Source organism: Schistocerca piceifrons, chromosome 11 (genome assembly GCF_021461385.2).
Source record: "Schistocerca piceifrons isolate TAMUIC-IGC-003096 chromosome 11, iqSchPice1.1, whole genome shotgun sequence".
Lineage (NCBI taxonomy): Eukaryota > Metazoa > Arthropoda > Insecta > Orthoptera > Acrididae > Schistocerca > Schistocerca piceifrons.
Genome location: NC_060148.1, coordinates 44,720,205 through 44,735,183, shown reverse-complemented (window position 1 = coordinate 44,735,183; position 14,979 = coordinate 44,720,205). Strand labels below are relative to the sequence as shown.

The 14,979-nt window shown below is 42.5% G+C and overlaps 1 protein-coding gene across 1 annotated transcript in view; it reads left to right on the top strand.

The window, feature by feature from the left end:
- LOC124720311 (ankyrin-3-like) overlaps positions 1 to 10,851 on the top strand; it is a 53,365-nt gene extending 42,514 nt beyond the window's left edge. The window contains exons 3-4 of the mRNA XM_047245618.1: positions 1,581 to 1,727; positions 10,443 to 10,851. Of these exons, the coding sequence (XP_047101574.1) occupies positions 1,581 to 1,727; positions 10,443 to 10,830 (535 nt within the window). The 3' untranslated portion in view covers positions 10,831 to 10,851. The remainder of the gene's footprint in view (positions 1 to 1,580; positions 1,728 to 10,442) is intronic.
- Positions 10,852 to 14,979: the final 4,128 nt, after the last annotated feature.

The window sequence follows — 14,979 nt, the reverse complement described above, 5'->3', positions numbered from 1 at the left end:
TCACGTTGTTGATCATTGCCAATTTTTCCTCATTTAGGACCAGTTTCAGGCCTCAAGGGAAAGAGAGTGCCCTGAACCTCTGTCGGCCCCTCCTCCCTCTTTGGAAAGGCTGTTGGCTGAAAAAGGGTGACACCTGATGCTGGAAGTCTTCAGACACCAATGCTGATTATTCTTATTCAAAATTCAAATGATGGTGAGGTTCAAACCTGGGACTCTGGACTTCCCTGATTACTAAAGAAGACGCTACCCCTGGGTGACTGGCCCCAAAGAGCAGGGTATGACTCCCTGAGATATCCTGTAAAGCAGGAGCTATGAGCACTAGGGCTAGTCGTGCACACTGGGGGCAAACAAGAAGAGAATGCTCCAGCCAGCACAGTAACATTGTCACACTCAAGGCTGTGCCTTACAATCACCTTTCCTTCTCGTCTCTGTTCAGCTATCACCCCGAATTTTTTCCGTGCATTCCCTTTTACAAAGCAGACAGGAAATCTCTGCCCCCCCCCCTGTCGTGTTTGAAGTTCCCTATGACGTTACCAGAGGTCGTCCACGGAATCCTATGAGGTTTTCCGCTACTGGGATACAGCAGATTGTATTCGATGTCCACCTACAGGTGTACGACATATCTCCCACAACATCAGTATTCATGTGACGTTTCCATCCAGCTATCATTTGTTGCCTCTGTCTCTCGGATACATATGCTCCATACAAGTCTATTTTGTTTCCTTTCCAATTTAAAAAAAAATCCATATTCAATAGACTACAGGTTACTTCACAAGTTGTAAACGTTGTCCATCAGATAAAATTGCATACACTGCGTAACCCATATTTTTTCTTTTAATGGTGGCCTCTACTGCAAACTGCTCAACACGAAAATTGTTGTTTAAGAAACACATCACCACTGCTGTCTTTTCAGTGAATCGAATTGTGGAGACATTACATGCATATATACAGTTCTATTTGCTTTACTCAAATGCAGATTTTGCATATACTCTTGATAACTTTTATAGCATAGCTCTTGTAATTCTTGTCCATCTTCTTCATTCCCTTGGGCTTCACATCAAACAGCGCCTGCATATCCATGACCATATAGTTTCAACAGTAAGTTGATACCCCAACTTATCAGTTTTTCTCTCTCTCTCTCTCTCTCTCTCTCTCTCTCTCTCTCTCTCTCTTTTCTCTCTCTCTCTCTCTTCCTCCAGTGATATAATTCAGCATCCATATATCAGTTTTCAGAAAACCTCACAACCAAAAGTAGCAGCCAGTTGACTTTAACTGCTTCTAAATTCTGTCTGATAGTTGTTCTGTCAGGGCAGCAAAATTGTTGGCCCTTATGTTTGGGATTTGGTTAATGCTTCATTGTGAACAATTTGTTGTTTTGCATCTTAGGCTACGCCAATGGGGAATATAGCAGAAGTAGTGTAGAAAAAGATCAGTTAATTGGTGGCACAGTCACGTTAAGTGACAGGCTGGTGTTGTTGGCACGGAGTGTTCTGTTGCCCTGGTGGACAGTCCCTCAGCTGTACCGCCTGCAGTGAGCCCCTGTGTGAACACGCCCACCCACACAGTGTTTCTCTGTGCAGCTCGCCGACCGCCACAGGGGGCGGATCCACCCCCAACTCTGACCGTCAACCCCGCAGCGACCACAGCCGGACTCCTGCTGCAGCTGCGCCTCCCGCGTCTGCCCGACACACCCCTCCACCTGATGACGCAGCCGTCTCTCGCTTCCGGTGAGTTGTGTTGCCACACGTGCCCAAGTCTTACCCTCACAGTACTGCTTATTTTGGCATTAACCAGCCGATATAGTAAATAAAATAAAATACAGATTCCTTCAGTTTTTGGATAGAAGTTACAGTTGCCATTAAACATTACTCCTTTCTCACTTTTTTGGCTATGATATTTTGAAGATTGAGCACATATGCAGAAGATTTCTCGTTCTCTGTATTTGCAGTGAGAATTACGTTCAGTTCACTCACTCATCTGTAGTTACGTAGGAAGTGTCCCATACAAATCATACCGATTCCCAAAGATTCTTTGTATATTGATGTGTTGAATCTAGATTTTGTTTTTAGTGACGATTGTATGTCTTACAAATTGATTCTGAATTAAATGGGTGTGGAAACAGGATTTTTCACACAATTCCTCTCAACAAAACCTATGTGAATGGTTGTAGATATAAGTTGTTGAAGACACTGAGTAAGAAATGGCGAAAATAAGGTAAACAGAAATACAAGTAATAATGACAAAAAGTTAATATTTAGTACAGTAATGAGGATACAGATTGTTTTGGGTATGTCTCAAAATGTAATTCGAATATTCCTTAAATGGTTCTCTGGTCAGTTACATCTGTAGTGCCTATTGGAAATCTGTGCCGCACTGTAACAGGAACCCAGATTAGCTGCTTATTGCAGGCAGTCTCCTTGAGCAGTCGGTTGCCTGAGTACACCTCCACTTCTGACTCAGCTTCTCATCGACACTTACACTAGAGTTTATCCCGGGGGACTTGTGGGAAGAGCAGCAAAAGGGAAATCGAATCGGTGGGTGTTACCCTACTGCAGAGGATGTACATGAGAACCTCTGGCGGTAGTGTTTGCAAACCATGGGTAAAAAACATCATCCACAATGGTAATTCCATCTACGCCAGCAAACTCACTCAGCTGGTCTAATGGTTGAGGTATCTGCTCTCGAGAAGTGAGAAATGCTGTGGGTGTGGCTGGGTGGAGATGCGTACAGCACTGTATGGCTCGTCACTCGTAAACAAACTCCTGTATTCGATGGATGATGGAGGTCACCAGGTGTGATGAGTAGTGGATTTGATTCACCGAGGAGAAGTTTTGCATAATTCCATGGTATAGTTAACCTTTATTTTTAGAAATGAGCAACCGACGTGGGCAAAGATAGTTGGACCTACTGAAAAAAAATTATATATATATATAAAACCAACAGCAGAGTTTCCACAATGATGATGGTGCCACTACAGTTGAGTTACTAAATACAGTTTTCCTTAATTCCTTCACGAAAAAAGACAAAGTAACTATTAAAGAATTCGAAACCAGAACAGCTGTTAGCGTGAGTGACATAAAAGTATATATTTTAGGTGTTGTGAAACAACTCAAATCACTTAAGAAAGGCAAGTCTTCTGGTCCAGATGGAATACGAATCAGGTTCCTTTCAGAGTATGCAGACACAATAGTGCCTTTCTTAGCAATCATATACAACCGTTCACTTGGCAAAAGGTCTGTTCCTAAAGACCGGAAAGTAGCACAGGTCACACCAATACTCAAGAAAGGAAATAGGAGTAACCTATTGAATTACAGAGACATATTACTGACCTCAATTTGCAGTAGGATTTTGGAGAATATACTGTACTCGAACATTATGACTCACCTCGAAGAAAATGACTTATCGATACATAACCGACACGGATTCAGAAAATATCGTTCTTGTGCAACACAGCCACCATCTAACCGTCTAGTATTTCCCTGCTACGAAATATCATAGATCCAGGGTTGATGCGCAGATCAGGTTGACTTGTAGTGGGGAGGGGGGGGGGGGTGATCTGTGTTCACATTTAGTGACTTTGCTGTTTCCTCTTTGTTCACTGCTTTCATGTCAAATGAAAGAGAGTGGTTTCTGTGGCTGGGAGATATCAAGTGAATTAAAATACATTCACACAATTACGGAAGATTAAAATATGTCATTAGTTCCAGCTTTCAATACAATTTCCACCTTTCTGACAGTCAAGCATTAATTATCTTGCAGAACAATGAAGTTACTTTTGTCGCTTTGCTGAAGTAATTCGGCTTTTATTGATCTTTTCCGCTGAGGCAGCCAGTTTGTTTGAAACAAAGTGTTCAATTCCACACTATTGGCTAGTTTCAACTGTTCGCTGCATTTCAAGGGCACGTTTTCGTCTTCTACAGGTTGTATACGACCCGGGAGATCTGGGAAAAACCCGGGAACTTTTTCATCCGGGAGAAACCAGGAAAAACCCGGGAATTTTTTAGAATTCTGGGAATTTTTCATTGTTTTAGTTTTCAGTTAAATTTTTGTAATTTTGACTGGCAAGAACCGTTACTCTAACAAATGATATTACTGTATCCCGCAACTGCAGAATAATACTGCAACAATGAAACTTAACGAGAAAAAAAAAACAAAATAACTTAAAATGCAAACGAAATGCGCCATATACGACGACGACACAGTCCTCATGCAAGCGTCTGCCAACAGCAAAACGTGTCAAAGGCTTTAGGAAGACTGTGCAATACTTCATAACAACAAATTCCTTCCGATGACCGTGAAGTCACAACTGTTAACATTACATTCGTGTTAGCAGTTACGAGCGAGCTCATGCGCATGCGCATGCGCAGTTGAGTCGTGTTTGAGAAGCAGATTCTCCCGCTTCTGGCTACAGGAATGTGGCTCTCCGCTGTGCAAGCAGTCGCAGCAAGCAGCTAGATGGTACCGGCAAAAGGGGGCGCCAAATTCATATTCTCAAGGAAAAAAACTTGTTTCACAAAGCGCCTAGCATCCAGCGCACGTTGATCTATCGATTATTTATATGATTTTGAAACGCATCCTTGTTGGTTTCTGAACACATTTTAAGTTTATTTCTGAATGAATCGTAAGTTGATTTTTGAATGCGTGCGTAGTGTACATGATGTCTCTGTCAGGAGAATCCTAATCGCATCTAGAAAATAAACTTTCTGCAGACAAAAGGGGATGGGGCCGTACAAGCTGAGCGGAGTAAAGCCGAACGGATAAATGCCAGTCGCTGTCTGATTGGGTTTTCGAACGATCAGCTTTGTTATAATTAGTAGCGAAATCCATAGATTCAGCCTACCAGAATGGAAATAAACGACTGCAGGAATAACAAGTGGGTAAGATTACGTATTATCTTCTCGTTGTATCCAAGAAAATGAAATTTTGACAGAAACTTTCTGGCCAGATCGCTACACTAGTAAGGACCAGTTGTACAGTCCCCGGCTAGCAGCCGCTGAAGTTGTGATTCGGAAGTAACGCAGAAAACGTTTTGTACGAATTTGTAACAACGCCTAATGGCAGAACAATCGCGGGGTAACTAGACCAGTGATTTCTGGCAGGGTTACTGAAGTTGATCGGCGAACAAATTTTGACAGTGGCAGGAATGTCCACAGAATTGGTGATGACAAGATTGTTAGAACGAGGAAGCAGAATAAACGGGGACATCACACAAATCATGGAAGGACGAGACTATTCCTAATTTATATAAGAATTTCGTAATACTACTTTCCGATCTCATGCTTGAGAAACTGGTGCGTATGAATGAAATGTGAAACTATTTCCTAACATAAAGCTTTTTGCTTGTTGTAGGCCTAATAGGCATTTGATATATGTACTTAGTGAATTATATTCTATCGTGTATTAAAAATGACTATCTGTGCCAATACAGTCTCGCTAATTTGGTGTGTGTGTGTGTGTGTGTGTGTGTGTGTGTGTGTGTGTGTGTGTGTGTGTGTGTTATAAAATTTGCTACAATATTAGAAAGGCCTGTTTTGTTTTATTTAACATACATCGACAAAATAGATGTAATCAGATCCAGAAACCACACCAGTCTTGGGTATTATTTGTATCAACAGCTTTTTCAGTATTAGATAACGAAATTTCGAATTTTCATGCAGCAAAAAGTTTGACCAACTTTGGTGAGGTAATAGATTCTTGTGCAGAAAGCAAAAGCACGCCATTTAAAGCTGTAGCAAGATTAGAGAGAAAAAATGCTAGGAGGTAAGTATTGAAATATGTACTTTCTTGCTTGTCTCTTGTCTATATTGGTTTTATGCATCCTATATTTTACTTTTGTCACACAAAACAGGAAGTTATTAGCTATCAGGCAATAAAGAGTCCAAATTTTCTGAAGAGATCTTGTTCTCCTGATTACAAATAATCCCATCCGCTATTAATGGCAAGTTTTTTAAAAAAATAAAGAGGGGCAGGCTGTCAAACTGGCTGACTGGGAGCAGGAGAGGCAGCACAGGACATTTCAACTTCAACTGTTCCGAATAAAGTTTGATGGCATCCAGTACAAAATATACACGTTTCAATTCCACAGAGCGAAATACAGTGACGTGCGATACGAGAACGCTGTACGAAGAGGCGTGGCACTGCACTTCGGCACACTTAAGGCCAAATAACATGTCTCGTATTTTCTTGAACACGTATGTTTTTGTTTCAAATTTTTCAGAATGATGTGTTTTACAAGATGCACATAGGGTACTTTTCAAAATTCGATTTTTTTTTAGTATTGACCCGGTTTGCAAATATCATAGATGCGAGGCTGATGCGCAGAGAAGTCTGAACTACAGCGGGCAGTCTCCACGTGACCCGTGTTAACGTTCAGTGGTTTTGCTGTTTCTCCTTCGTTTACTCTCGCGTCACATGAAAGCAAAACGGATCTCTTCGGCCGGGAGGTATCAAGTGAATTAAAATACATTTACATAATCACCGAAGGCTGATACACGTTATTAGTTTCAGACTTTATTTTATTTTCACCTTTCTGACAGTCAAGCACCAATCGCCTTGCAGAACAATGAAGTTATTTTTGTCTGTTTGCTAAAGAAATTTGGCTTTCGTTAACCTTTTCCGCAGAGGCATCTAATGTATTTGAAACGAAATGTTTAATTCCACAGTACTGGCTAGTTTCAACTGTTCGCTGCATTTCAAGTGCAAGTTTTCATCTTCTAGCACGTACGGCATTATGCCATACTAATGAACCAAACATGAGATACTGCAGTACTGGTACTCCAAGAAAATTTACATCTGAATCTGGACATACGAACGTGTGCTTTAAGTTGCAGTTTAAATGTGCACATTTTAGTATGGTTCACGAAATTCTGATCTCTTGGAGTACCCTGTGACGTCTTACTGCTTTTACAACGTAATGTAATATCTTTTAATGTTTTACATGTACGTACATACGGGCTTCCTACGTAATGATAGCTGCGCAAGTGCGGGCGCCTCTTACCTGACGTTCTCCGGCAGCTGCTGGAACGAGCCTGTTTCCAGCAGGTCGTGGAAAAATATTGTGAATGTTGGTTTGAAAAGCGTTAATTTCAAAGTAAATATCCTTTAACGTAAGTTGGACTATGCGCGAGGATGTACCATGAAATTCTTAAATCACAGAGTGTTTGACTCCATTTAAAAATCAACTCTTTGATGACAAGCCATTTAGAAGAATTTCGAACCCTGGAGATCAGACATTTATGTCGTTATTAAACATTTTCCTGCCACATTTGTGTGATGTATCGTAAAGTGTAACATGCGCAAAAATCAACATTATATCGAAAGACTAGCTTCTCTTGCAGCTTATTAACCTTTGTGACCAATATTATATGTGGAAGCTTTGCTTTTCTTGTAGCAACACTATGTATATTAATGTAAGCCCTCAACTTGTGTGTTACCGCTGCTTAGCAGGGATGTTGCTATTGGCTGACTACATCACGCGTCCTATGCTCTGAATACTCGCTGTCATGAGCTGGCGAGATCACGTGACATGAGCTGTGACTGGCTTACAAAAGCGCATCGCAATCTCGATTTCAGTGATTCGGAAAGTAACATGAGGTGTTTGGTGGAATTCCAATGTGTGCTGTCGTAATACGAAAATACGCAACGTACATGTTGCTGCACGTCAAAGATATTTCCAAAACGTGTCTTTATCCCTGAGTTTCGTTTTCTAAAGTGTCGGGAAATTCTACGCCCATGTCCAAAACCATAACCATTAAAAGGATTGATAAGTTTTGCACTTCCGAGGGAAAATATACTGTCACTGAAGACGGAAAAAGTGTTTTCACGCGGGAGAAAGTGTATTTTTAAGCGGGAAATCCGGGAAAAATCCGGGAATTTTTTTCCTTGTCCACGTATACATCCAGTATTAATCAAATTTGATACATATGAAGTATCGTCTCTGTTGTGTGACTGGATTCTTGATTTCCTCGCAGAGATGTCACAGTTCATACTGATAGACGGCAAATCATCGAGTAGAATAGAAGTCATATATGGCGTTCTGCAAGGTAGTGTCATAGGCCCTCTGCTGTTCCTGATTTACATAAATGATCTAGGTGATGATCTGAGCTGCCCCCTTAGATTGTTTGCAGATGATGCTGTAATTTACCGTCTAGTAAAATCATCAGACGATCAATTCCAATTACAAAATGATCTAGAGAGAATTTCTTTATGATGCGGGAAGTGGCAGTTGACACCAAACAAAGAAAAGTGCGAGGTCATCGACAAGCGTACTAAGAGAAATCCGCTAAATTTTGGGTATACGATAAATCGCACAAATTTAAGGGCTGTCAATTCGACTAAATAATTAGGGATTACAATTACAAGCAACTTAAATTGGAATGACCACATAGATAATGTTGTGGGAAAGGCGAAACAGACTGCGCTTTGTTGGCAGAAACTTGGAAGATGCGACAAACCTACCAAAGAGAGCCTACATTACACTTGTACGTCCTCTGCTGGAATATTGCTGCACAGTGTGGGATCCTTACCAGGTACGATTGGCGAAGGACAGCTAAAAAGTGCAAAGAAAGGCAGTTCGTTTCGCGTTATCGCGCAATATGGGTGAGAGTGTCACTGATATACGTGAGTTGGTGTGGCAGTCTCTGAAACGAAGGCGGTTTTCTTTGCGACGAGATCTGTTCACGAAATTTCAATTGCCAGCTTTCTCTTCCGATGGAAAATATGTTCTTGACATCCACGTATGTAGGACGAAATTATCAACATAATAAAATAAGAGAAATCAAAGCTCCAATGGAAAGATTGAGGTGTTCCTTTTTGCTACGCGCCATTTGAGAGTGGAATGGTAGAGAAATAGTATGAAACAGGTTCATTGAACCCTCTGCCAGGCACTTCAGTGTGAATTGCAGAGTAACCATGTAGATGTAGATGTTGATTCCCTCCTGTATAGAGATTAAAGTACTTTCTGCTTTGATTGACCAAGATAATCAGCTGCAGATTTGATCGACTTTGGAATCCAGTGAACATTCAAAACCCTCCTGCACCTCAGGCAGGCAACAGAAGCACACCCATTTCGACTGGCAGTCATGGAAGACACGGAGAATTAGTGCTGAAATTATATCAGGAGCAGGCAACAAACAGAAATTTTTCAATTTTCGTGCAAACAAATCATGCGGGTAATAACGCGTAATTTGGCGAATTTTTAAAAACGCTCCATATAAGATGACACACACCTACATGTGCTACATGCACACTGAAAACATCATCGATAGTGTCGAATTGTATACTTAGTGTCCAGGATAATAGTATTAATTGTGCAGCACTTGCTGATATCAAAATCAGTATGCTCCGTAGAGAATGTGAAACAAAGTGGAAAAAAATAGAACGCCAGGATGAGATGCAAGACCTGCAAAGGTAAGAAGTGGGGAAATGTTTGGGATGCAAACACAACAGGTTATGTTACAACGAAAAAAGTGAGAAACTTACTGGTAGAGAAGGAAGCAATGGACTTACAGCACACACAATAACAAAGTAGGACAATGAAAAACAAAGAATAAAGTTTTGGGGGATGAATCGGTAGCTTTCAGAGAAGGTAGAAAAAGATCAAATAGGTAAAAAACAGGGCCAAATAGAAATCCTTGGTTAATGCAAGAGATACTGAATTCAACTGTTAAAAGAAGAAACTATATAAATTCAGCAAATAAAGCAGGCAAAAGGAAATATGAATGTCTAACAAATTATTGACAAGAAGTGGAAAATGGCTAAGGAGGAATGTCTGTAAGGTGTGTGTGTGTGTGTGTGTGTGTGTGTGTGTGTGTGTGTGTGTGTGTGTGTCAGGGAGAGTCGACCTGGTGCCCTTGTTGTATTTGAAATATGTCTACCAACTTATTGTGTACCAAGCAGTGACTTTTATATCTTTTGTCGGTATGTCAGGAAATTTCCATGTTACTGGTCTGAATCACTTACATGTTACTGGTCTGAATCACTTAGCTGTCTGGTGAGGAAATTGTATTTCAGTACTTACGGATGTGTATGGTTTCTAGTGTTTTCTTCCTAAGTGACAGAAGGAATTGGTACCCAGAGAAGGTAGTTTTAGGGGTCTGTTTGAATGTAGATGAAGGATTGGGTAGCAACTGCATGCCGAGGTGAAAGGAGGCGGATCTGTGGAGTGAATTATGAGGAAATGTGCCAAATTAATTTGTTACGGGATGGAGTGCACCTATTTTTAATGGCAGATGGCTGAAGTTTTTGACTATGGGCTAGTTCTGTGGATCTGTCTGTAATACGCTGGTTAACACGTATCGCAGAAGCGAGATTTCTAGATTTGTGACTTGTCGCTCGCAAGAAGTGTATTCAGAATTGTTGGCAGTTTTGCGGCTGTGACAGTTTCTTTCATTTGGTGTGTGTGTCTCGATAGTAGAGAGTAAGTGTGTCGATGTTTTGTGCAGGAGCCTTTCTGAGGAGGAGCGAGGCAGGAGGCTGATAGAGGCGGCTGTGGAGGGGGCGGTGGAGGAGGTGCGGGCGTTGCTGGCGGCTGGGGCGGACGTGGGGGCGAGGGGCGTGGACAGGGAGACCGCCCTGCACTGGGCTGCACGGAGAGGCGACGCGGCTGTGGTGCGGCTGCTGCTCTCTGCGGCGTCCGACCCCAACGCCAGGAATCGGTACGGGCTGACGCCGCTGCACTGGGCGGCATGGTATGGCCACGCAGAAGCGGCGGCTGCGTTGCTGCAGGCCGGAGCCGACAGGGGGGTGAGGACTGATAGTGGGAGGACCCCCCTGGACGTCGCCAGGCGGTACAATTATCAGGAGATCGTCGAGATGCTAACACAGAGTTAATACGTGCCACTAGAGCAAATGACATCCTGTACTTCATTGTACAGGATATTAAAATAAAAAATTGAAAAAAAAAAAATCGCTTTCTCTATTCATTTCTACCTTTTGCAGTCCACACAATTACTCCAGTAACACGACAACTACTGCAACAACAGGAGATATCTGTAAACCAACGTGACAAACCTTCCTTTTGAGAATTCACTATGTAAAACATTTCGCAAGCAATTTCTGCAAAAGCTCAGCAACAATTGACACTCAATCATTAATAAACTCCACTTCTCACTCCCTCTCTGTCTTGTGTTTCTCGTCCCACATACAGTATTCAAACAGCTAATTACTGCAAACCATTTGCTAGCAGTGTCTATGTTGCTACATTACATCACTGCGAACTGCACCATTCTCATATTACTGCCACATAAGCTGTTCAGTTAGAATGTATCTTCACTTCCGACTTCACACTGAATTCACTTCTCTGCGTGCACTGCACAAGTACTTTTCGTGTTTAACTGTAATGTTACATTGGTAGCAGTGCTCACACCACATCATGCTCACACCATCTGCAGCCTTCTTGCCAGCTCACCTTCAAATAAAGAGAATTGAAGAACCACCTAAAATCATTCCTCTCCCACACACCTCCCTTGCTGCTCTTACAGAACAAACTGCCATCTCTCAGGGAATTATACTCAATCACGTGAGACATGGAGCGATCACTGGAATTATACGGCAGTTTCCCAAAGTACACTTTTGCGTCTCTGTAGACGTTTTGGAAGCAGACCACATTTGGAACATTCATTCCCCTGTCTGCTGTGATAGAATTAAACTTGCCATCCCCGTGCATGCATGTCTGAACAAGAGCTTCTGTGGCCCTCATGTGGCGGCGTTACAGAGGGGAGCTCCTTAACATTCTCTATGAGGAAGCAGCGACGCCAGAAGAAAGTATTCACTTGGCGAGTGACCTCCACGGCATATACTGTGCATACACAGCAAAAGAAATCCACTACTGTACAACTACACTGCTGATCACAAATTGCTGGAAACAGTAAGTCACCTACCGTAAAATATCTAGCAGTAACTATCCAGAGCGACGCTACGTGCAATGACCAAAAATACCAATTGGTAACAAACTGCAGTACATCTTTTCTCAGCGATTCCATAATCACATGTTTTGGGCTCCTAAATCCAAATTTCGTGCTTCCTGCCCTGTAGTATGTCGACTTCACAACGAAAGCCTCAAAATTTTCCAACTTTTCTCAGATTTTCATTTATTTCACAAAGACTACGTGTTTCTCAAAGTTGAAAATCCAACACAAAATTAAATTGGACAAACTCTTCTACAACATGCAGCAATCAGCAGTGATTTTCTGACGGCGAGTGGTGACCGCGCTAGAGCGTCCTAAAAAAACGGCGACTCCCCAAAATTCGCATCGCGCCTAACGCCATTCACCTGTTGCACTCTGCTATTACGGCACTTTGGAACGGTACGGCACGCGTCAGCAGACGGAAAACAGCCCAGAACTCCATCTGCGTTCTTCGCATCGTCAAAACACAATAGCACTCACGGCAGACATCCGCTGTCGAAACGGACGTCATATATTTTGAAATGTGTTCGCATTTATTTAAACTAGTGCTTCTAAGTGTGTGGTTGGTATCTGAGAAATGGCTAAAATTTATTTTGATATCGAAATACGAAAATATCAGTCCAGTGCGACAGAAAAGTCTACAAATAAAATTTTGTACCGAAGTATGCGAAGCACACGCTACACGATGCGAAATCCAGGCTAGCCGGTACATCAAACGATTCGCCTGCGAGAGAGGAGGTCGTTTTCAATGTAACTTATACATACCATTTATCTGCAAAACAAATAACTCAATTTAAAATATTGGTCCTGAATATCGTAAATCCTTATCTTCAGACTTGTAAACAATAACTGCACCAGATCTGATGTCGTGTGTATTGTGCAAATGAAGATAAAATGTAACGCATCCCGCATTGTGTCAAAACTGCTCCAAAATTCACAAGATAACGCCTTTCTGAAATAATTTAGGGATTCGGAAAGTCTGAAATGATAATTTCACAGATACATTGTGGTGTGTGGCGGAGGAAAGTTTGAGTACCACAGCTGTTCCGGCCTTTTCCTGTTGCAGTCGCGATGCTAGAAATATCTTTGGACTACCCGTCTATGAAGAGCTCTGAATGGAAAGTAAGAAACCCGGAGAACATCTGGGGTGCATTTCCTCGCCATGTTACAGTTTTAGGTGGAACCTTTAACCTGCCACCTCTGCAGTGGGCGACATAGGTGGCTGAGACTGAAGGCAGGGCCAGGGAATCGTGAGAAACTGATCCAAGTGCTTCACTCAAAAACTACCTCGGGCCATTAATCTGAGAAACGGGTCGTGAAGACAGCATCTTAGGCTCGCAAGTCACAAATAGACCCGAACTTTTCGAATCTGTTAGGGTAGAACGGGGAATCAGCTATGACAATACCGTTACAGTGTTACTGAATACGACCGTAACCATAAATAGAAAATAAGTTGGGAATATTATTGTGCTTAGCAAGAGCGACGAGAAACAGGCTTCAGCTTTCCTTTCCTCTGCAGCAGCAACAGCGCGGGTATCAGCGGAAGGAGTGGAAGAGCATTGTGAAATACGCTTCAGACAGGTGTGTACCGACCAAATGCGTTTCAAGCCCAGTTTCACAGCATGAGTTTACAGCACTTGTTTTCGTTTAAGTGCGCGTCTGCGCACGGCAGATCACGAGACAACAAAGAAATTTCCGAGATCCGAATTTCATCGATAAAAATGACGCCAAAGAAACAGTTGTTTCTGGAAAGAGCACCATATCTGTAACATGTTGCATTACTCTCTACGTAACGAAAGCCTGTGTAAACATTCGGTCTTGTCTGTAAGGCAGAAACGCTTACGACACTTATTCACGTGCAAACAGCAACAGGTGGCGTCAGACTGCCCGCGCAGTCGCCGAGGGGAAACTCGCAGGTGGGGGCGCGACGCAGAATGCGGGCAGCGAATCCGGCAGAGGGCCGCGCATGCGCAGAAGCTGCGGCGGGGCGGGAGCAGGCGGTAGGGGCGTTCCAACCACGGCGGCGGAGAAAAGACCGGCCACACGAAAGGGGGGCCGAAACTAAATCAGGACGATCACTTCCCACATAAAATGTGTAATACTGTATAGCGATTACTGCTCCAGTTGTACTCAACAATTTCAAAGTCGGTGATGATCGCAGACACCAGTGTCCGGCTGCCATTTAATGTCCCAGTATTACACAGATATTTTCACCCACTCTCGTAGCAATTTCGCAGTTACGTCACAGCACGCTACATGTGTCTAATGGCAGTCCACTATGTACTAAAACTAAACATTATTTCGATAACAACCTCTGTTAAAATTAGTGCTCTGGATGATTTAATACATGTAATGTTTTATTTTTGCAGCAAGTCTCAATGACAGGTGTAGGAACATCCGCTGACTTTCAAGCTGTCATTACTATCGATCCAGAAATCGACAGCGCAACGGCAGTTCTTTTAAGGGGTGGGTTTACACTTGAAAACGTCCAACTTTATCCCAGCAGACGTGCAATTGCATGTTCTGTCGCTGAGACATTCCGCTTAAATATTTACTCGCCATGCGGGACTGACGTTACACATGCACGGTCGGACTATTTTTTAATCAGGATGTCCCACATCTTTTGGCAAATACGTGCATTTGAAGCACACGCTACACGATGCGAATTAGAGGCTAGTCAGTACATTGAACAATTCGCCTGCGAGAGAGCTGGCCGATTTCAGTGTAATTTGTATATGTCATTTGTCTCAAAACAAATGACTCTGATTACAATGTTGGCCCTGAATATTGTTCATCTTCATGTTTAGACTTCATTTACCTGTTTGAAACATCTAAAATAATATATTTTCACAGATAGATTGTGACAGTCGCTGTACCTTGCGGTGGACATGAACATTGATGGTGATTAAATTTGTTGGCCTAGCTGTGTGAACGGAACGTTCCTCTGTTCTGGAACCAGTTACTATTAAGAGAGTGACGGAACTGTCAAAAACGTACGGCACAGGTCCAGCGCGACAGCCGTCTGGAGGCAGAAAGGGTGCCAGCATCGCAGAATCAGCAGACGGATTCGATA